This window comes from Panthera leo, chromosome C1, assembly GCF_018350215.1.
Source record: "Panthera leo isolate Ple1 chromosome C1, P.leo_Ple1_pat1.1, whole genome shotgun sequence".
Classification (NCBI taxonomy): domain Eukaryota; kingdom Metazoa; phylum Chordata; class Mammalia; order Carnivora; family Felidae; genus Panthera; species Panthera leo.
Genome location: NC_056686.1, coordinates 68,372,800 through 68,396,523, shown reverse-complemented (window position 1 = coordinate 68,396,523; position 23,724 = coordinate 68,372,800). Strand labels below are relative to the sequence as shown.

Here is a 23,724-nt window from a genome sequence, read left to right as displayed (position 1 = left end):
ATCACTTGTTTACAGATAGGTCTGGAAAAAAAAAATGAAATGATGTTATTGAAATGAAACTGACCACTGTGAGGCTGCTGCATTGTATGCAAGGCTTGGAGGAGTCTAGGAAAAATTGAATTCTTGGAAAAAATAGGAAATTTCCCTTTTTTAGTGCTGACTCCGCTCTTAAAGCTGCAGATTATCCTAGAAAACTCAATTTCACGACCAATAAACATGTGGTAACTGTTCAATAAGTTCTCATTAGCAGAAACAGGAGAAAGTGTGTGTGTGTGGGGGGTGTTTGTTGGTGACTCATATTGTCTGAGAAACTCTGATCCAACTTCTACATTTGAAAAACGGACACTGTAATTTTTATCCTGCGCCACGTATAACAAAAGGAAGTCATGATAGCATTTGTAAGGCTTCCTTTAGCTTGACTGACGCAATTTTCTAGCTTTCTCGATTCATGCATGTGCCACCATCTTTGCTTAGAAAACATTTGGTGTTGTAAGTTACAGGCGACACACAGAGCACTTGTTAGCATTTGTTCCCTCCACAGAGGTTCAGTCTGGTCATTTTTTCTTTCTTTTTATCATTGCTTAATAAACATGAAAATATATACTGGCTAATCCAAAAGGTGTTTTCTATGATATACTGCAGATTTAAGCACATCTTTGACTGGTTTTGAAGAGGCAACTTTTTCTGCCCAAGTTCAGGTAATTCACTTGAAGACTTTCCACAGCCTGTAGCAAGATTACTGTGGGAATGCAGAAATGATAAGTCAATTATTACGCATTCTGGTTGACAGCACCTCAGGCTTCAAAGAGCAAATTATTTCAGCATTGCGTATACTTAAGTATGGACAGCATTTGCTACAGACCTCTATTACTGACAAAAGGCAGTACAGATAGATGTACTGTTTGAATTTGGTAACACTTTAGTTGGAAATTGTGAACCACTTGCCCGCTGAGTCTACTTCATGACTGCTAGTTATGTTTTAATTGTGCCGGTTAAAAATCATGCTGAAAAAATTTACATTTGATAGGCAAAGTTAAGTTTGACTCCCATACTTGTCTCTCTGTAGGTTGCTAGAGGAAAGCATAAGGAAAGTAAGAAAAACAAGAGAATGAAAAGAGAAACCGCAGTTACGTTAAAAAAGAATTTCAAGTAAAGAAAAAAAAAAAAAAAACAAACGGAAACGAAGTTCTTTAATTTAGTGGCAAATACCAACCACAAATAAATATTAACATGCTAGCAGTAATTACGTGATAACTTTTACCAAAATCTTGAAAATTCTGTTAATATTAAATACAAATGCTTTTTTTTTTTTAAAAAAGCTATTAGAAAACATAGTTATACAGGATGGGTTAGTGACAATCTCTCCCCCTCCCCCAATAAAAAACTATAGGTATAAACTGGCTAATATTAACTTTATTCTCAAAGTTTTTTTAAGAAAAAAAAAAACTCCCATAAAGCTGCACTATACTATAGTTTGGTTACATTGATAATGCTGGATGTAGTTTTCTATACCTAGGCATCCAAATTATCTTTATTAGCTAATTCATTCCAGAAGCAAATTCTGTCCGCAAGCTTTAGAGTAAACTAAACAGTATATTACATAGATAGGATACCTCTAAATGATATAAATCTTGAAGATGGGCTCTCGGACCATGTGATGTCAGTCCTGTAATAATATATTAAGATTTATGCCACCTGTGTTGAAAACATGGATAATTATTGGTAAATACCATCATGACTGAATTTTTACTATAATATAGTGCAGTTTTAGAAGCCTGGCATGGGCAATACAGTAATTCTTTTAAATTGAGAAATCAAAGAGGAAATAATAAATATATGGCAACTTGAGTATACTAGAAAAAGGGTAAAGATCAGAGCTCTGTTTAGCAGCAAAGAAAGGTAGTTTTATTCGTAAGTATAAGCACACCTGGTGAGTTAAATACAGGAGCTGAAGGGGCATTACATACAACTGTTTCAGCGAGCAATGTGTTATAGGGGTTGTTAGTGCCGTGGGGTCGAAGAAGAGGGTTTGTTAGTAGGTAATTGCCAGTCATTCCTAAAGCAAAGAAACAGAAAAAAAAAAGTACATCAGTTCTCTTATTTTTCGTGTTATAGTTGCAGTAAAGTACTTTTTGTATTCATCAAGGGTAGTGGACAAGCTGGCAACGGATAATCTGCTGAAATTTTCTGACTGTATTTGAACTACTAATTTGAAGGAGAAAGGGGAGAGGGAAGTTAAATTTCAGTAATTCACAGGTGCTTTCTAAGTCCCCCAAGTAAACACCTGCTGAGGATGACATTTACTAATTTATACAAAATCACTTTTAAACAAAAATGGCAATTAAATGCACAGAGATCAACATTATGTTTCAAGATGTTACTGCTTAATATTAAAAACCTAACCACTGAGGCCCAGAAGAGGGAATCTCAAACTTCCAGAATTTACAGGTGTGGGATTATCCCTCATGAAAACATCTGTGTTAATACCAACTTTGACACAAGCAGGAGGAAAAACAACTTTCACAAACAAATAAAAAAGTAGGACACGTTGCACAAAGCTTCTCTTAGTAAATGCAAGAGCACACACATGCCGAGGGGGAAGAAGGAGGCTGTGTACATAATGAATTATTAGATCATTCACAAACTCCATATCGTGAGAATTTTCATTCTGTAATCTTATTTGCCAGGTTTCAAAAATGAATCATTGAATAATTCATTTCCTTTTTGATAGTCATCTTAACAGAATTAGGTAAAACATCAGAGCAATGCAATAAACACACATTTCACTCACTCTTAATTGACAAATTACAAACCTTTCAATACTTATCAAACATACGTTTTGCATAGCTAATGTAATTTGGCAAAAAAATGTTTTAAAATTCAAGTTGGTTTTGATGTCATACATACTCCTTTTTTTCATTTTAAACCAGAATCTCATCAGAACAATGTCAACAGTGAAAAATGTCTTTAATATCTGTGATAATATATAGCACGTTATATTACAAATCAGTACATCAAGACAAATTAGCTGGATCAATTACCTCTTTAAGGATATATACAATAATGTGATTTTTCATACCAAATTCAAACTTACTAAGCTTGCATTCAGGATTATGTGTTTATATATGCACTTGTGTCTTTAGTATTTTATTTGCCAGCTTATTTTAAGTTAGGAATTATATTGATTATATGATAAGTTTCAAGCCGTAAAGACACTAAAACTAGTAATTCAAATAGAAAAAATTGCTTTGGGATTCTCGTGTACTTAACTGTTTGTTTATGAAGACTTACTGTAAAGGTTTTTGATACTGATTTTGTACTTTCTGAAAGAAGTGTAAAATAAAATAATTTTACAAATAAGAATTTTCACTGCAAAATTGGCACTGTTTAATGTGAAGAGTAGTTATTCTAATTACGTTAATGTTTTAAAAAGAAAACTTTCATAAATGCCTCAGAAAGGATGAATTTGTGTTCACTAAAGGAAAACAGTTTAATCTGTGGCAAAGTATGTTCTTAGCAATTACTTTCTCCAGGCTCATTCTGTTAACGTGGACTTTGAAAGTATACTTTTTGCATTACAGTACTGAACAAGATGAATTTATATGTACTTTCATAAAGGATAAAAGTTGACTCAACAGGTTTAAGAGCTTGTGATGTAAACCTATTTTGAGAGGAAAAAATATCAGTGTTTTCTCTGAAATTCTTGTAAATTGGCAAAAGGTACAAAATTTATATTGTAAACTCAAATTTTCCTAGTAACTGACCTTGATTAAGTGTTGACGTGCTATTGATGTCACCTGAGATAAAAGAAGATTCAGACTGTTTTCTCACAGTGTCATTCCACATCCTTCTTATACGACTCTATTAATATAAAATAGCAAGACATATGTTATGTTAGTTTCCCCAAGCTCACCTTAAAGACACACAAAGATCTACCCTAAACAATCTGTGTAGGATTATCTGGTGGCCTTTAAAAAGAAATGTGTGTGGATTCTGGTCTAAAACTAAGGAAGTCTATACTGCTTTGTTGCTTTTGTACTAAAGAATATTTAATCTTCCACTCCTAAAAAGTTTTACTTTTAATGGCCTTTTTAAAAAAGAGGAGATGATTGATTATTCAACACATGTTTATTGAGTGCCCACTGTGAGAGAGCACTATGGCTATAGAACTTTCGAATATCCCCAAAATGATGATAGACTTCTAAAAGAAGGATGCACTCTCAAAAATGGATGTTCACACCTCAAGAAACACCTTGAAGAAATACTTAGGAAGAAATTAAAACCAAAGTACTAAAAATGTAAGTATTTGCTACCTAGATCATTATAACGAGGAGACAATTAGTGCATCTGAACAGAACATGTCTCAGTAGGCTTTCTATAAAGAAGGTTAATTAAAGACGCTGTCAAATTCTTTGTTACCTGTGTGCCAGAGGAGTAGCGAGCGCTGGTTCTGGTGGTCGATGCCTTCACTGAACTGTGGGGGCTCTCAGTTGGGAGGCCGCCGCAGCAATAGGAGTGTCTGAAGCACTTGCCGTATTCTTTGCGTACCTGCGTTGAAGAACCACAAGACCGAGAGATTAATACAAATATACTTGCCCCTCTTTTCTCTAAATGAGCAGTGGAGACGACTGAGAGGAGTAAGTTCCACTAACACTTCTCAGTGGAGAAAATACAATGAATGTACAAAACCAAGTTCAACTGAAATGGCTGACACAGCAATAAGAAAAATATCTCTGTCTACCAGACTGGCTAGGAGGACCTTCTAAATGTGATGTAATATGTAGAAATGCTTTATGCCTTATTATTATACAAGTGTTATTTATATACATACATATATATACATATATAAAATATTTTAAAGCTTTAGTCTATCTACATACTTAGTAACCCCAGTTTTATATTTCATAATATGACAAAAAATTAGTACTTTCCTCGCTTAATTACATTTAACCACACATAATTCAGTCATTTAAAGTTTATACGCTTCATGTCCTTTTACGTAGGTCAATACATAAACTTCTTTTACTGGATTGCATAGTTTTGCGGGTAACCTCTTTATAATGACAAGACTACTTTGGCACAAGAATAAAGAAAAAAAAAGTACTTTGATACATATGCTATTAATTAGGATGGAATGTTTTCTTCATTTTCTGATGTGTCTAGCTTTAACATTTAGTGTAGAGAGTCTAAGATGCCTATTCACTTCATTAGCACACAAGGGAACTATTTATGCAATTTCCATTCACATTAATGAGATACCCATGTAATTTCCCTTTTCCCCTGAAGCTTGGATATATGAATAGATGGAAAAGCTGTTAGGCCTGAAGAAAATTTAAAGTGAACTTTAAAAAGTAAAGTCCAAACAACTGCTAAATACTAGGGCCCCACCTAGAGAGGTGGTACAGAATTCGTGGGGGGGAGTGGAGAAGAGGGCTGGATTCTGTGCAGCTCTCCTGGCATATGAACAAGTTTTTCTCGGGCTTAGAGCCAGAATGAAATCAGAACAGACGAGGAGGAGAAGCTGCCTAAGAAATTATTTTCTAGTGGGTTGCAAAAACACTAAAAACACTTTTCCCTCCTCAGAGTTCTATGTTCTGTATCTGCCTACAAAGACCATGACTTTGACACTTATTCCTTGAAGAATTGGAGAATTAAAGTTACTAGACGACCTTTTAAATCTAAGTGCGCTTGCATTTTCATCCTCTTAGCTTTATTTAACGACACCTATTAGAACAAATAACAATGGAGTTGAACTTTCAAAGCATTTTCTTCGCCCAAATATGCTCACTCGAGCAGTAAGAGGTGTGATTTTAACTAAATCATTTTATGTCATATTCTTAACCATTCATCCTGGCAGCACCCAACAGGACATATCCCAGACTAAGTAGAATGTGTTTAAAAGAAGTGCAACACAATGTTTCCAAAACATAATTGTTAATTAAAAAAGCACAGCAGAATCTCTTTGTTCAATCAATCCGCACACCTCTCTGAGGAAATAATGACCACCTCAGTCTTTCTCTGCCAAATTTATGCTTTATGTCAAACACATTTGGAAGAAATTATGGTATGTGATCACATACACGCATACAAAATGCTCACTTGTGTAAGAAATAGTAAAAGCCACGATAATTACAACGTTATACCTGTATAAAGTTTAGAAAATTAAAGTTCAGGGTTATTAAATAACACCTGATACCTCAGAAAAAAATGTCTTCTACATTTAATGGCTATTAACTGCTCTGAAACGCGGCATGACCAAGACAATGGCAATCAAAATGGCATTTTATCCAAATAATACCCTCCAACGTTGGTTTTGCCTAATGCCTATATTGCTGTGAATGCGCGTGATCTGTCAGTACTGCAGATGCCACTGTCATTATCTCAAAATTACAGCTTCCTCAACAATTGATGGAAGTGACAACACTATCATCTTGTCAGGACTGAAAACATAATCGTTTTTGCTTTCACAATTCTATTTCTCTGTTCAATTTAGTGACCAACTAGTACTAACAGAATAAAAAGACTATATTAGATACGCAGACAGAGAAAGGATGATACCTAGTTAAATGGAGGCTAAGCTATTCTCTTAGTTTACATGTTCGTGCAAATGTTTCATCTTTAACTTTCGTTTTTGAATCATTTTTGCTGGCTCCACTTTTAACAGAAAATCAGGACAAAATAATAAGACGTGAGATATTAAATTACTGGGTTTTAGATCTTTCACAACTACTCAAAAGGTAACACTAATATTAATTGTTTGCACGTCTGGTGCTTTTAAAATCAAGGTCACTTATCCTTATGCTCAATTTCATTTTGGACCGCTGCACTCCCTTCATCGAGCAAAGCATGAGACTACTTAACCTTTTTGTTATCTCGTACACCCCTTGCACGAAGGGCATTTTTGTAGACCCCACTAGTAACGAAGAACTCTTAAACTAGTTTAGTGTCTGGTTTATAATATTCCCAAAACGAGATCCAAAAGATGATTGGGATTGACATATTTTATTATGAAGCCTGCATTTCCAGACATGCATTACAACCAACTGGAGATTAAAAATGTGATTCTATTTGGTAATCTGCCAGCTATAAAACTGTACAACCTTCTCTATTTCACCTATTAATTTCTAGCCAAAGAACAAGCCGGCAGAGCTCCGAAGTGTCTTCACTTACTTTCTTTTGGAGAGCACAGTGAAAGATGAAAATGAACACTCCCTGGAAAGCATTAAAGATGGTGAAGAGATATGCCATCACAATAGTCTCCTCGTTAATAAAAAGCAACCCAAATGACCAGGTTAGGCCAAGAAGACACAGAAGAGCAAAAGCGCCAAGCACCCAAGACCTGAAAAAATAGAGCGAATTTTATTAACAAGTCCAATGAGAGAACAACACGTATCACACTTAAATATTCACATATCAGTAGTAGCAGTTGACTTTCTCTATGTTCACATTCAAACTCAACAGCATTTTGGCTTTAACCTTTCATTGATTAGAGAAAGAACAATAGCATTTAGTACTGCAGCCTCCAGAGAAAACAGCGACAGCAGGTATGACCTTTTCTCACTCCAGCATTAACAAAGTATCAAAACTATATTAAAATACAAGGTGTAACACATCCCCCCTGACTTTATTGACTTTTATGTGCATCTTAGTAAAAGGAATTAAGGAGTCCTTAATTAGCTTACTCCTATATTCTTATTCCTGTGGTGTACTCATGACACTGAATAATGTGACACATACAGAAAGGTTAAATGGCAGATAATCACTGAACACCTAAACTGCAAATTCTAATAAACTAATCTTAGGTGAACCTAAGGTTTTATAACTAAAGCATGAAGAAGCCTAGCTGAAATGGGACAAAAATATGAGAACAATTTCAAAATAAAATAATTTTGGAGAGATTTCATCATGAATAGCTTAAGGAGAAAAGAACTGTAGAAAATAGGACGGAATGAAAAGGATTTAAAGTCAGTGCATTCCATGTCTAACTAATGATCTTACTTGATAAATGGCTTATTATCTTCATAGCTAGAAAGCATTATAAGCAGAAAAGAGAAACAAAATTATTAGACAGAATTAAAATAGAAAGTAATAAGAAAGCATTTATATATTTTATAAATTAGTCAAAATTAAGAAAGTCAAAATGCAGAGGCAAGCAATTAAAAAATAAAGGCATATTATAGTTTAAAAATACTATAGCAAATTAGATATTCCAAAATAATTATAAAAATTAAGGGCAATTCATGATATTGACGGATTTGTAAAAAATATAAATCATGCCATAAATTTGTTAAGGTAGGGTTCTATCTTACCCAGGTAAGTCCGTATTATAGTAGCCATCACAAACACGGTAATTACTGGTGGAGATGAGAAGACAGAAAGAGGAAAAGGAAGAAAAGAGAGAGATGCTAAAGATTAGCTCTCTCTCTTACCATGCAACATGCAATGAAGCTGGCACTGACCTATCTAAAACATCTAATTGTTTTTTTTTAAATTGCCCTTACTATAGATCTGCCATTTTTTACATTAAAAATATATCTTTCACAATCCCATTATAACCAACTTGAATAATACCTCCTCCAATTTTAAATTAACTCACATTTAAAAGATAACTCTTAAAATGCTTCCATGAATGACTTAATGAATCAACAGCTATCAATTTTTTTAATTAGATAGCATTTTCCATGGATAGGACATTGTAGTTTTTGTTCAATATTGAAATAAAGTAAACATTTCTTTAATTGCCATGAAAACAACAGATAATCTCCAAGTTAACAACAGTAATAGAAAAAATTATTTTAGGGAAACGGGATTAGAAGTAGAAACTGCTCAGAATCCTTAAATCAGGAAAGCCATTTAACAAAACAAACAATATAATCATATCAGCCATGCAAACAGGAACATCATTTTGAACTGCATTTTAAATTCAAATGAAATTGCTACAGTGATATGGAATTTCCACAAAGCTACCGAAACAATTTCTTGGCTCTAGATGAAGACAGAAATTATTATCTAATTTTTGACCAATGTCCGTGACATGGTCAACGTAAGGCTCGACCTTGATCAGTAAAACATCATTCTGAATAATTTCTACAGTTGATAGAAGGTATTCATGTATTCTCTGTGGAGAATATCTTTCACTTAGTTTGTCAAGCACTAGAATTAAAATACCAAATACTTACTTAATGTTTTCCAACCTGCTAGAATCTGGTTTCAAAGTGTTTGAGTGCTTCACCATTTTGCATAATGTGATCACCAGGAAGATAATATTTAGCTGTTATAACAAATAAAGAATTAGACACCATAACCGAAGAGTAAAAAATGAATCCGTTTTTGCAAATACACTTAATGAGTTAATGCAGCTAAGTGTCAATGACACGAGTACATGGTGGACACTGACTCCATTTTACAGGCAATGATCCGGTTGAATCCCCCCCCAAAAGAAATACTCTGGCTATGTATGATCGATTTTTTAATAGATCGTTTGACATGAAATCGCAACCTCATTAAATCAGCATCATGTGGTGACGACTAAATAAATTAGAAAACCTAAATTAGTTTCTTTAGCTAGAGGTACTCCAGGGCCTAAAAGCCATCTAATGGAAACACTGAAGTGAATTCTTCAGAAGGGGCATTTACATCATATCATGTAGCTTCTAAGAATTGCTGGATTTGGGGCCCTAAGATGCAGCTGAGAGTCTAGCTTTTGATTTTGACTGATTAAATGAGGACAGTAACATTTGCACAATCTCTTTATAAGGTCATTGTGAGGATCAAATGAAAGAAAACATGGAAAATGATGAAAGAATATCCGTTAGTTATATAAAGTAAGATAAACTTTTAAAATAGGTATATATTTGCTATTTAACTGTTAAAAGCCATCAGTCCTTTTTTCCTTATGCCTCTCTGTTGTATGGACGTAGGTAAATTCTGAAGAAAGGCTACTTTGAGTCCCTCTAAACAGTGTTAGAGTCCCTCCAAACACTGAGCTGTGCAGAGAAATCGAAATGCAAACAAAAGCAAACTGGGGAAGATGGAACCTGACAGGGAAGGAAGGCTTGGGAGGTCAACATGAGCGAACTCAGAAGAATAGACATGTTTTGACTGAGAGAGATAAGGGTTTGTAATTTGCATTTGCTTCTACAGAAACCTGGAAGAACACTGGACAGAGAGAAGGCAGCTCCATTCTTATGCTCCAAAAATAGAACTTAAAAGCTTGATCACTCCTGGATTTGACATTTTATTCACTTCAGATTATTACTTTTAGAAAGACAAAACAAAGTTATATTTTGTGAGCTTTACTTGGCTTACAGAGAGTGCAAGCAAGCCCAAATGGAGTATTCAGAAAAGGACAAACAGGGACAAAAGCAATTTCTTGGTGGTAAACACTCAATATAATTTTGTGATAATAACATGATCATTTTTACTGAGTCACAACACCATCTGATAAAGTGATAACATTATTTTACTCATTCATCACTACTTCTGATTTTATCATTAGGAAAAAATTACATAGGCCAATAAATAAAATTTCCAAGCCCTTCCTAATGATGAGTTTAGGAACAGAGTGAAGGCTTTAATCTAAGCTGTTTATCACTCATTTTGTCAACTGTGCCTTATTATTTCCTTTAGAAGTAGAATTTCCTCTTAAGGGATAAAATGAGGTTAATGGGCATAATTTGCAAGTGTTGGCAGATAGCATTCTATCGTTTCATGTTAATTACTTAACATTAACAAAAGAAGGACAAAAGAAGCTCTCTGTTTAAAAACTATTTAAAAATTAATTTATTAAAATACTTGTCTAGAGAAAAAGCAAACCCATTTGTAGAAACATTTTTCTACCTTTATATTCTGACGATTATTCCAGTTGGTCACGATATAAGCAAATGGCTTGCATTTTCACGGGCAATTCATTCAACAAATATTTATTGACCCTACTGCTCCACACAAGAATGTGCTTACTGTATTGTGGTTAAGACACATTTTCTTCCTTTGAGAAATTAGGGAGATCCTTTTGGTAGTACGGTAAATATCTGATTTAGTTTCTAAAGAATGATGGTACAGTATATCTCTAATTTTTTTAAAGGCAAAATCAACAGTGTTTTTACTCTTTGATTTTATGCAAGAGTACATCTTCACTAGTAAAAGTAGAGAATAGTTACAAATAAGAATGCTACGTACCCTAAAAACAAACAAACCAGACCCCAAACAAACACAAAAATGTATGCAACTCTTAGGAAAGAGTTGCAGATTCAGAGTTAAAATCCTTTAAATCTCTCAACCCTTCTTTTTGAATGTCCTCATAGAAACACTGATTTCTTTCACCCCATAATTCTGCACCCGGTGCTGTTTCATCCCTCTTCCTTTTCTTACACAATTTCCTGAAGCACACAGGGCCCCAGTTTGATGTTCATCACTTTCTAAGCATGTTAATTATTCCCTCAGGAATAAAATAATAGTAGTAGTAGCAGTTAGTAGTAGTACATGGCAGGAAGGAAAAAAAAGCTACCCACTATAATGCATAAATTAGAAAAAAAATAAAGAATGTGAATGTGAAAAGATGTGGATGTATAAAGGACTGCTATTAAAGGAAAACGAGTAGAAAATGTGAAATTTTGAGGATGAACACATCCCAACATATTTTTCAATGAAGACAATTAGACAAAAATCTGTTATTTAAGAAGTAACACATTTTCCAGTAACACTGGAAATGAAAATGAAATCTACCTATAAAAAATAGAATTAAAGCTTAAATGTGATACAAAGCAGGGCGCCTGGGTGGTTCAGTTGGTTGAGCATCTGACTTCAGCTAACGTCATGAATCTCAGTCCCCCCTCTCTGCCCTCCCCTGCCTGTGCTCTCTCTCTCTTTTTTTCTCTCTCTCAAAAATAAATAAACATTTTAAAATATATGATACAAAGCCATTTTTTTAAAGACTGAAGACGAACCAAGTTGAATGTGACACAGAAAACATCTCTTATTTAATCTTTAAGAAACAGAGTGTTAGCTACATCTCCCCTTCCTCTCTCCTCATCTTACTGAGGTTTTTTGTAACGTATGTGTTTAATGCTTCTTTCTAGTTACAAATATAATATATTCAAAATACATACAAGTTCAGCAAAATGGGATAACCAACAACAACCCTATCTATCTCCAGAGGTAACAGGAAACACTTGGAGAGCCATGCTACATTCAGAGATGTTAAATGCCTTGCCAAAGATTACTTAGCCACTAGAATGTCAGTGCTGAGATTCAATATACTGTGCACTGGCTCCACAGTCCAGCATCTTTACAAACAAAACTGACCAATTTATTCTGGTGAGAAAATTAAGAGTTTGCTAGCAAAACAAAATTAAACTAGCTCTGTATTTAACAACAAAAAAAAGGGTTCTACGTCTATGAAGAGTAATCCATTTTAGAAATCACTGAAGAGTTGGTGAATGAGTTGAAGATAAACAATAAGTACATTAATAAATTACAACTTCAAAGAAATTCTGAACACAAGAGGTATGCTGTTCAAATGACTTCTCCCTGATTGGCTTGCTAGAAGAACTATTTCTCTTTTTCTTTGTAAAACACTGCTGTCCCATAATCAGCAAATGGCTACAATGTCCACGTACTTCTACTCCCATGAGACAAATTGTATATCTAACACTTAGTTCTATTTTCTCAAACCTGTTTGTGTTCTACTCACATAGCTAAACATCACACAAACCCATAAAACTGAGTCTGAAAAGAGGCTGTAGTTTCTAACATTCTTTAATTTAGTGTTTTAAAAAGATGTCCTAAAAATGAATCTTTTTAAAAACAATTAAAAATATCAGAAAAATAATCATAAAATCACAGAAGGAGTTTTGCACTCAGATTATTTAAAAAATGTCTGAGTTCTCCAATTAAAAAAAAACTAAACACAAGAATCATAACCAATGTACTAATATTTAGGTGCCAAGAAATTTATAGTTAAAGCCAATACTAATTTAGACTTTGAAATATGACTTGAAAATATACAAATAATGAGGGAACGGTATCTTCAAAGTGACAAAATACCATCATTTCAAGACAAAGTAGTAATGAAAAAAGGCACACTAGACATATCGTGGACTACAATATAAAATGGCCAAAAAAAAAAAAAATTGCTAAGTGTAAGATACTCTCTTTTCCCCAGTTCCACACTAAAAATAAAAATCTCACCAACAATGTATTTATTAGTCCTATTAAAGAAATGAAAAAGATACTTATGTCATTTAGGTATTGAACATTTTAATATACTATCACCAAAATGGATGACAGTGAAATCCTTTCTGGAATTAAATAGAACGATTCCTGAAGTGTAAATAATTTTTTAAAATGAGGTTTTAGAGTTCTCTTCTGTCTCCACTGCTAAAAAAAAAAAAGGTAAATGTATTTATTTTCATAGAAAAAATATTGTTGGCTGTGATCTTTTTCAGGAGGTGATACAGTCTTGATAAGAGTCATGATTTTGTACAGTAAACTATTTCAGTAGATGTTTTTCCCCCTCTCCCTTCTCCTTTCTTGTTCTCTTAAAATGTAACTGAGAGAATCAGAACAAGAAATTGAAGGGCAGATAGAAATATCTCTGATTAAATCTATCATACAAAATAGTCACTTAAAGGCAAAAAAAGTTAGTTTCAAAGTTCTGAGTTCTTCCTTCTTTGCATTTTCCTCAGGACATAAATGGCTCTTTATAGCCATAAACTTCTGTGTGTGTGTGTGTGTGTGTGTGGTTTTTTTTTTTTCCCGATTAGAGTAAGGGATTTCTTTCTCCTCACTTTTATTTCTTCCCAATTTACTTTCCTGCATTTGGTATGCATTTAAAAAAATAAAAGAAAAAAAAATTCCAACCATCAAATGGAATTTCCCCTATTTCTTCCTGGAAAGCATACAAAAAGGCAGCCCTTCACGTGCTGCTCTTGTTCCAAATTCCAATGGAGCCACTTTCTGTCCACTTGGGTTTTTTTTTTCTTCTTTCTAACATAAATACTACTAAGTTTAAGCATAGTACAGATTTTGGGATAGTACATACTTTGATGCTATGCATCAGTGAGAAAGGAAAGAGACAGAATTAAAACCGTGTACACAAAGATTTGTCTAAACCTGGGAAGTGCATGTCATTTACTCAATCATCCACATAGAAGCCACTAGTGGGCACAGTATTAGGGCTGAATTATATAGTGTATGTCAACCCACTAGCCTAAATGCCCATACTGATGATTAATTTTAGAGATGAGGCAACGAGGAGACAACTCATCCAAGAATTAGTCAGATTTTAACTCTGCTGTGTGTGCGTGTGTGTGTGTGTGTGTGTGTGTGTTGTGTGTACACACCGGTAAATAGGTAGATGGATATCTCTTAATAGAATTCCATGTGGAAGAGACAGCGAGCAAATTCAGAAGAAGCACATTTTTCCTACTCAGCTAAATAGAGTAAATCACCAAATGGGGCATTCCTTCTCTTCTAATGACAAATAACACACTTTTACCTATCTCTAAACAATAATTTCATAAATTATTGTATAAATAATCTGCTAGTATAATTTGTTAATAAAGTTCTCCACTTAATGATACGGTGTAGCTAATCATCACCCATATGGATGACACAAAGGTACAAAGAAGTTTAGAAAAAGAATAAGGTACCACCGGTTATAGGAGCCCACAGTTTGTTTTACAGTCGTCAGCCTGCTCAATTGAATCACATCCGTCTAAGCTTAGCAGCTTAAAATTCATTCCACAGCTTGCAGTGCTGACATGGATATGATAAGACAGAAGAACAGAAACACCACTCTGAAGTAACCTAACTGAACTGCACATGTTCTGACCCTTTTTGTCCTCCCTGGAGCTTTTGCTACCTGGCAAATGCAACTCTAAAACTGCACTTGTATCTCCAGATCTTTGCTGTTAGCCAAGCAGAAACCTATTTCTCCCTGGGACTAGCAGCCGGAGAGGTGTTCTCTGAAGAAGACTTCTAAATGAGTGTGTGAGCTGAACTCTTACTGAACTGAATTAATTATTAACGATGCAGATGGAGCTGTCCAAATGATAAGAACAGCTCCTGACGTGTCATGATCCAAGCTTTCATTAAGCCATTTCAGGCATACTAATGGTTTCCCACTGCTCATTACTTACAAGCACTTTTCTCATAGATATAATAACTCTAGTGCCTGTAGGCAAGACAGTCTATAGAAATACAGAAGCAAGGAGTTTTATCTTCCATAGCATGTTATTTTTCTTCATAGAACATTATTAAAAATGTACACTTATTTAATACTACTAAATTAAATGGCTTCAATTCAGAAAAGTTGGAAATGCAAAACTATACTTTCCAGGAATATTGATAAGTAATTTTTGTTGTAAGAGTACTCCTTCAAAGGGTAGTATACGATATAACTTGTATTATTAAGATTTGTGTCTGAATTGACTTTTAAATATCCTTTATCATCAGGATATATATAATATAAATATATTAATATTCAACAAATGTGCTATACAATCCTATCATATCATATCTCAATTTAGGTCACATGCAAGATGTTTTACCCTTCTATATCACTCTGTCTCTCTGTGTTGGGATAATTAGAGGGCAAAGCAGTTACAGGAGAATTACTCCTAGGATCTGTACTGTCAAAACAGCTAACTGCTGTGTTTTTGTTTTTGTTTTTAAGTTGGGAACACTATTCCCAAAAGCCCTTCACATTTCAACCTAAATTATTTGGTACAGGGTAATAATGACAACAAGGCTAATAAATAATAGCAGGCTCACACTGTAGGTGGGCAATATAATAAAATGTGCTTTACCCATTTTCTTCCTAGAAGCTGACTATATGTGAACATTAAAGTCTTTAGGCCAAGTGACAAAGTTAATACTCTAAAGTCAGTATTTATTTTTAGATAGAAATAAACAAAACTGTGGCACAACAGAAGTTAACACATGATACTTTTATAGACCAAATGCCCCTAAAATGGTCTCTACAATTTTCAAAGTATCAATATGTTTAGCCAAGGGCTCAGGGGAAAAAAGAGAAGTCTTTAAGGATCATGCCACTTCTTGTCAGCTGTTTACCATTTATTTTAAGAATGGCTTAGGCTATGTTAACTTAAACCAACAACAAAAACTGGGGCAATCATTTGGATTAAAGAATTCTGGTGAGAAATCAGCTTTTCTAGGAACACTTGAACATGTTTTACTGGTTTGATTCATACAGGCATTCACCTCAAATTTTCATTTTGCTTTGTATGGTGTATAAAATAATTCATTTTAAGGACAAAAGTACATACACTTGAAGTAGTTTTGAGTTTCCTTGAACTACTAAAATTTTTTCTCAATTTTATGAAACACCAGCTAACTACAGAAATATCCCAATAAGCTCATTTGTGTCATTTCTTTTAAAGAAGAAAAAAAATCCTTAAAATAGGTACTTAAAAGATATAGGCAATATTTAAACTTGTTTATGTTTCCTTTTCAAAGTTTTAAGTCCAAATATTTTAGCTACATCCTTTTATTTCAACTATATTTCAAATATTTGACTAATGGTAATATAAGCAGTTAAACACTTTAATGTCACTATAGTTAACTTGTATCAAATTTATTACTTTTTTATATTTCTTTTAAATTTTTTTTTTAACGTTTATTTATTTTTGAGACAGAGAGAGACAGAGTATGAATGGAGGAGGGTCAGAGAGAGAGGGAGACACAGAATCTGAAACGGGCTCCAGGCTCTGAGCAGTCAGCACAGAGCCCAACGCGGGGCTTGAACTCACGGACCACGAGATCATGACCTGAGCCGAAGTCGGACGCTTCACCGACTGAGCCACCCAGGCGCCCCTACTTTTTTATATTTCTTAAAGACCAATATTTTTATTTGGGATTTTAAACTCTTAGAAAAATAATTTTATTTCTAATGAGTTTAAAAGTGATTTAATATTCATTTATTAATCTCAACTTAAAATCTTTTTGTTCCCCCACAAGAATTTAGGGTGTGGATATTTATTTAAAAGTACTAAATTACTACGTGGAAATTAATGTAATAAATATTAAGCTAATGTTCTTTCAATTCCATAAAACATTCATTTAATTTATAAATGCCACATAACTTGGTACAGGGCTAGTATTACAGGTTTTGGAGACAAAACTTCCTGAACTAAAACTCTTAGCAAAAAATTCACTACTCGAAAACAAAATATACACTTCAGTTATTCCTTACTAATTGTTAAACTAGGCTCAAATCATGTGATCTTAACATGGCTTATATATAGATAAATTTTACATGGCTTATATATAGAGATAAATTTTTTAGATTATGACATCACACTGTAGCAAACTAAGTTAGATTAAAAAAAGTACTTTTTAGAGGAAAGAGGATTTTTCAGAAATACTACTAATCAGCAATATATAAACTCTCAATAATGGTATAACATTTAAAATATACTTTATAATTTTACCCTGTAGGCTAGATATGTTTATAAATCTTTGAAAGCATAGATAAATTAACAATGAAAGCAATTATCCCTGTTTCAATAGCACTGCTAAAGCAGCAAACTAAAAATGAAGGGAAAATAGAGTCTCCTTACCAGAATAATGAAGGTAACTGGTCCAATGAAACTCCATATAAAATAGTTATCAACATGAAGCCAGCAACTATTATGAAAAGAAAAGAGTATGTATTAAGTAGCTTCAATGGATCCTCAAAATTACAAAAAAAATAGAATTTTAAAAATCTATCAGAAACCATCTTTACATTTGCTTTTGAAAATTCACTTATCACAGGTAAGAATAATTTTAATAACTCTTGAGTTGGCTTTGATGTAAACAGTAGTAATTTATTTACTTCAACCTACTGTTTTTCATTTCAGTTTTTAAATTTGGTAAAGGCATACATTATTATGCTTGTATGGGGAGAAGAATAAACCCCACAACACCCAGTCCCTGATTCATAAGATCTCTAACTTCACTAAGAAAAACCTGAAACTCGATATTCCAAATCGTCTCATCATTTTTAAGTTCTTATCTTCAAAATTTGCCTATCAGATCTGTATCTGAGATAAAGCGCTTAACCCTATGGAACATAACAGACAAAATAAAATGTTCAGCTGCTATGTTTGTTTCAAAACAGTACAGCATAAACATAATACCTCAACTGGGAATGGATGAATACGAGATAAAAAAAAAAATCAAAGCGTAGCACTCATCTAGTATTAGAGTAAATGATGCATAAACTTATTAAGACAGATTTTACTTAGTGGTTCATTTTTCATATAACATCGAATCCCCACTGAATTTCTTTTATTTGTCTTTCATCATCTGTATAGTCAAAAAGCTTTCTTTAGTCCAAGAAATCTTTATATAACTAATTTTATCAAAGGAAAAAATAAACAGAATTGGAAGGCAAATTCATGCCTCTAGCAAATAAAATCCTTAGAAACATGGCTATGCCTACCTTCTGTCATTTTCCATAAATATCTATATTTTTTATAAATGAAAGACAGTGACTTATTTTAATCCTTTCAAACTGCCTGATAAAATATTATCAAAGTAGAACATATGGGATGGAATGTGCTACTGTCACAATTCAGAATGAGTTAGCTAGAGGGTCGGCTGCACAAAGAGAGCTAATGAAGCATTAGGTTAAAACTGAGTAGTTAAACCTGTCAGATGCTTTAAGTTCAGAAGAATTTTTACTTAATATCTTTCTAAGGCCAAAAAGTTATTTACTTTTTCAATTTGTTTCAGGTCAATCTTTTGTGTTAAAAAGAAAGTCCATAATTTAGAATCTGCCTCGCTAGAGTACAAATCCTCTGAACCTAGAAAATTACAAAAGACTTGATTGTAATTTGTGCACGGCATGCCCATTCTCTTACCAATAAAGCTTTCAGATGCTATTTTAGTCTGTCAGGGCCCCTCACTGACAGCTAACAGGCTTTAAAAAATTATTCACTTGAAAAACACTCAGGTCGCTTGCAATTACTTACGCTTTTTCTGTTCCATAGCTCTTATAGTCAATAGCAGCTGAAACCCCAACCACTGTGGCAGGAAACAAGTAACCAGCAACATAATAATATTTCTTCCTTGAATATTCACTTTCAAAAACTTCAACTAACATTAGGTAGAGCTGTACACCTTCTAGGCACATCCAAGCAAAAGCGGCCAAAAAGAAAAAGTGTAGTAGTCCTGCAAATATTGGACAGGCAATCTGTAAAGGAAAAGAAAAAAAAGCACAGAAGAGAACACATGAATACAGACTACGCCAAAATTACACAATACTCACTGATAGCTCTCACTGTCTTTAAAATAAACGTTAAAGAAACCACTGTTTCTTTAAAAAAATTTTTTTTAAATAAATGGAAATGAGTTCTAAACGCCAAATTTGAAGAGTTTAATGCTTATAGGATATAAGGCCAGGTGTGCCAGAAATTTCATCACTGGAAGATATAACTATTTTTAGTGAAATTTAAGTGCAGATAAGAAAACATACTTTAATTTCTCTTCGAGAATTATCTGTTATTAAATCAGAATATTTTACGTACAGATTAGTTGCTCCATAGATCTTTGGAACAGTTGTTCTAAATAAAATATGTTACTTCTATTTTTTCAATAACAGAATTTAAAAATTCACTTTAATGATGAATATCCTGGCTGTGATTCCTAATGATATTTTCCTGTCGTATGTGAAGCATTCTTAAAATTCATCCCAGCGCAGATGGATAGAGGGTAAAGCATTAACTAATTATGAAGTACTGACACTGAGACCTCATGGTGATGAACAAATTGCTAAAAGATGAAGAAATGATCACTAGTCAGAATGACTCCATAAGCAAAGTGAAAATGGTAAAAATAGGATTTTTTTCACGTCAGTATCCCTAGAGCTCTTCTCTTCAAATCACATGTCTTAATAACAATCCAGAAAAATGCTACTGCGCCTTGATACAAGAAATGAATTAACTCACAGTAATAATACTTAATGATTGCAGCACTCTCTTTTAATTTGTTACAAATTACCCTCCAACATCATCATCGTCAACTATATTAAGTTTACAAGGTCAAATATCAATATCGACATCATGTGTGGATTCACACCTGTTATAGTAATTTTCAGAGATCCAAGGGCAATAAGCTGAAGGGGTGCTTACCATGTATTTCGTCTTGTCAATGCCTATTAGGAAAATAAATTCCGCAATGAAAAGGTTGATACAAAGGTTCTTGTGAATAGTATTGCGGTCACTCTGTAGGCCACGGAAAAAGCAGAAGGTGAAGATGCATATAGCCAGGCAAACAAGGGAAATGACAATTCCCACCCAGGTGATGACGGTAAGGAGTAATTCGTGAACTCCATCTTTGTACTGAAATAAAAACAATATGAGGAACGTTAGTATTTCTGCATTGTATCAACTAAAGATAAGGTAGCTTTCACATGTGATAGCTCATGTTTAAATTCTAAACTCTGTGTTTACATTCTTATGTATTCAAACAAGGTTCAAAACTAAAAAGGAAACTTGATCGTATAACAGAGTTCAATATTATCTCATTAACTTTTATATCCAACGAATGACCTACGAAAGTGGAAGATTTTACCTACAAAATAATGCGAGAGCCCAATTATTTCAAAACAATGACTGAGATAATTACCTACATAAACACAGGAGAATATTTATATACTGTAATAAAGGATACTCAGTTATGATAAAAAAAATAATTGGCATCTTAATGACTGTCCTGGCTAACAAAAATTTTTAAGCTTCCATTTTCCCTTTGACTTTTTATATTTATTTATATACTAAGAGTCAAAGAACACAATAGACCTGAGAGTTTTCACGCTATATTTCTTAAAATGTTTTATCTTCTGGCTATCATTCTCTTAATCACGGAAAGGAACACGAAGAAACGTTCCAGAAGCTATCCTGACCTTTCAAAATCTGCAGTTTTGCAGTGTGCAACGTTGTTAGGAAAACTCAAAGCCAAAGTTGTAAAACGAGATTCAGACATTCCAGATGGGGAGGGTGTGTTAAATTTTAGAATCCTCAAGTCTCTTTTGTAGGACCTATTTCTGCTCCTTTTTTAAATCCCTGACTGCCTCTGCCAAACACCTGCCCAAAGGAGAAAAACTCAGAACAAGTCTGTAAAGCAGATTTTGAGAAGTAACAATAAATATAGGGCCAAGACCTCCTAAAATATACGGACAGTGTAGAGACAATCAGAAATTCACACTACTTTGTTTGCTAAGTTTTAGTTCCGATAAGCACCCAAAGACGGGACTGTTACCCAAGCTGTTTTGAATCTCTGAGGTTTTTCTCTGCTACTAATTAGAAGTGCAAATACTTACTGCAATTTCCCTGTGGGCCATGAGAATTGCAAAATTGGTTAGGTGGCTGCATGCACACGTCGTACGAGTTTTATTAGTGTCAACCAGCTTGCAGCCCTGGGTAGACCAATATCCCATCATAGTTCTTTCTGAGTAGTTCCAGAAGGAGCAGTTTGCATTGAAATAATTGTCAGGCTGGGAAATAAAATGACAAGATAAAATTAGGATTTTACACTCTAAGATGGCAATAGCAATTGTTTAATATGTGTAAAAGGTAATTTAGATTAAACTTTGCATGTTTCGGACTATAAAGTTTTTCATCAGCAAAATTGTAGACTATGTTATACAAGGCAGATATCTAACTTAAAAGGGGTTTTATAGTCCGAAACACTCTAAAGTGTACTCTAAATTACCAAAGACCCATTTTCCACAATTACAATTTCCATCTTATGATTTTACATACTGATGGTACATTGGAATCATTTTTTTTCTTTTCTGACAAAAATAGACCCTTGAATTTGTTCTGAGAAAATTCTGTAAGGACCAAGTATTTTAAAAATCTATTTGGGGCCCATTTTTATTCTAAGTGACATGTCAGCATCGTCAAGGTTTTTAAAAGAGTGAACTAACTGCAGCAGATGTAAGAGAACAGTGCACAAATTCATTTTTCTTTGCCAATTCTGGGGATCACTTGGCTATCTGTGGGCACGTATTCACTCTGCTTGTAACAGAAGCCAAAATTCTGCAGCCAATCTTCCAACACAGGATAATGATTTAACAGCCAACTTCATTCTAAGGCACAGCAGAGGAATCACCTCTCTTCAAGTCTAGATTTTTAAAAACACCACAATACTTGATCACAATTGTGTTGCATATGATCAGTAAAATCAAAAAGAAGAAAAACAAACAAAAAGGTCTGCCATGCTAAAAAGGCAGAGTCCTAACAGTTAATACTAGGCTATCCTGCTGCTAAGGTAAGAGTTAATTTTCATTCTAAAACAAATTACAGTCATTTACATTTTCCTGTTGATTACTGAATTAGCTTTCATTAAGAATACACTTAAGTTCTAATAATCACTGAACCAGGCTCATTTAATTTTATGTTCACAGACTTAAATAAACTTATGTCTATGACCTAGTCCAACATTTGAAATTCAAATGGAAAGGTCTTTTCTTTCCTCTTTGCCTTCTCCCCATTCCCTTTCTCCCTGTCCCCAGCACTTCAAGTTTTGCTTTCCGTCCTCACTGGTTTTATAACCTTCTGTAACTTCATTAGCATATATAACTTACATCAATGTGTGGCAGGGTAAAAAGCACAGGATCTGTCAAGTATACTCTGCTGGATTCTTTATTAATTGAAACTGAAATGACGTGGGAATTCACTGCAATGGTGCTATTCCGACCAATAAAGTCAGCCCCCAGTTTTATGGTTGCGTTTTCTGTACTTAGAAACTGTCCCAAACTCCGGTAAATGATGAACACCAACTTCGCAAGCCCTAGGAAGGTAAAAACAGTCGTATGCCTTTACGGGAAATATGCTTACGAATGAAAAAAGATACATCCAAATAAGAATGAAAGGGAAGAATCCTTCTGGACTCTTTATTTGGATTAAATTTCTTGGGAAAGAGGAAGGCATTATTTTAAATCTGCTTTTAAATGATAAGTAGTATTGTTATATTGAGTTAAATATGCAGCATTTTGGGGATTAACAGGTTTAAATGAACAAAAAATCCTGTCATTTGTTAAAAGATTCTGCTCCATCTTACCGTTCCTGCTGTTCTGTTTGACAGTATTTGCAGAAAGTTGGATTGAACTGCCTGCTCCTTTGATGCCCAGAGGAAATTTAAAGTCTTGGACCTGTCCTTCTGTACTGAGCACTGCCACTTCCAGAACTGGAGGAGGCAAAAGATAAAGGGGAGGAAAAAAGGACATTCTTTAAACTACAAAGCGGCACATGATAATTGCCTGGAAAACCACTGCTTCTTTTTTTTTCTGCCTATAAAATTTTACTGTTAAATTTCAACAAAATCATAAACTAAATTACTCTAAGTTAAACCTTTATTGATAACTCTAAAACATTTCATATAATCATTTTAACTTTTTTTCCCATGATTTTGTATCTTCTGTCATGAACTAATTCCTGACTTTTATCCTAGGAACAGCGTTAAGAGTTAAAAGCACACAACTTTTAAAATTTCATTTATACCATTAAAATAAACAAAAATATTTCAAAGTGGTTTTTTTTTTTGTTCCGTACATTAAATAACTTTTCAAGGCACATTCCATGACAATGGTAAAATGAAATATGAAGTATAAATTTGAATGCCTTTATTGCATGTATACATCTATTTCTATGTATATGATATTTTCATACATAATAAGATTATATAGCTCAATTTTGCAATACTTGGTTTTCT

General features: G+C 33.8%; 1 protein-coding gene across 9 annotated transcripts in view; it reads right to left on the bottom strand.

Annotated features, from left to right (window-relative positions):
* Positions 1 to 23,724, bottom strand: part of ADGRL2 (adhesion G protein-coupled receptor L2) — a 188,612-nt gene that overhangs the window by 3,475 nt on the left and 161,413 nt on the right. For 2 of the 9 annotated variants that reach the window (XM_042952369.1, XM_042952368.1), the window contains exons 10-21: positions 23,074 to 23,199; positions 22,598 to 22,803; positions 21,329 to 21,502; positions 20,139 to 20,348; positions 18,981 to 19,201; positions 17,583 to 17,649; positions 9,180 to 9,271; positions 8,310 to 8,354; positions 7,171 to 7,339; positions 4,420 to 4,548; positions 3,765 to 3,861; positions 1,928 to 2,056 (exon numbers count right to left, since the gene is read on the bottom strand). In XM_042952369.1, coding sequence (XP_042808303.1) covers positions 1,928 to 2,056; positions 3,765 to 3,861; positions 4,420 to 4,548; positions 7,171 to 7,339; positions 8,310 to 8,354; positions 9,180 to 9,271; positions 17,583 to 17,649; positions 18,981 to 19,201; positions 20,139 to 20,348; positions 21,329 to 21,502; positions 22,598 to 22,803; positions 23,074 to 23,199 — 1,665 coding nt within the window. Of the gene's footprint in view, positions 1 to 1,613; positions 1,696 to 1,927; positions 2,057 to 3,764; positions 3,862 to 4,419; positions 4,549 to 7,170; positions 7,340 to 8,309; positions 8,355 to 9,179; positions 9,272 to 17,582; positions 17,650 to 18,980; positions 19,202 to 20,138; positions 20,349 to 21,328; positions 21,503 to 22,597; positions 22,804 to 23,073; positions 23,200 to 23,724 lie in introns of all 9 variants that reach the window. The other 7 variants (XM_042952373.1, XM_042952374.1, XM_042952371.1 and 4 more) reach the window with 7 other exon arrangements.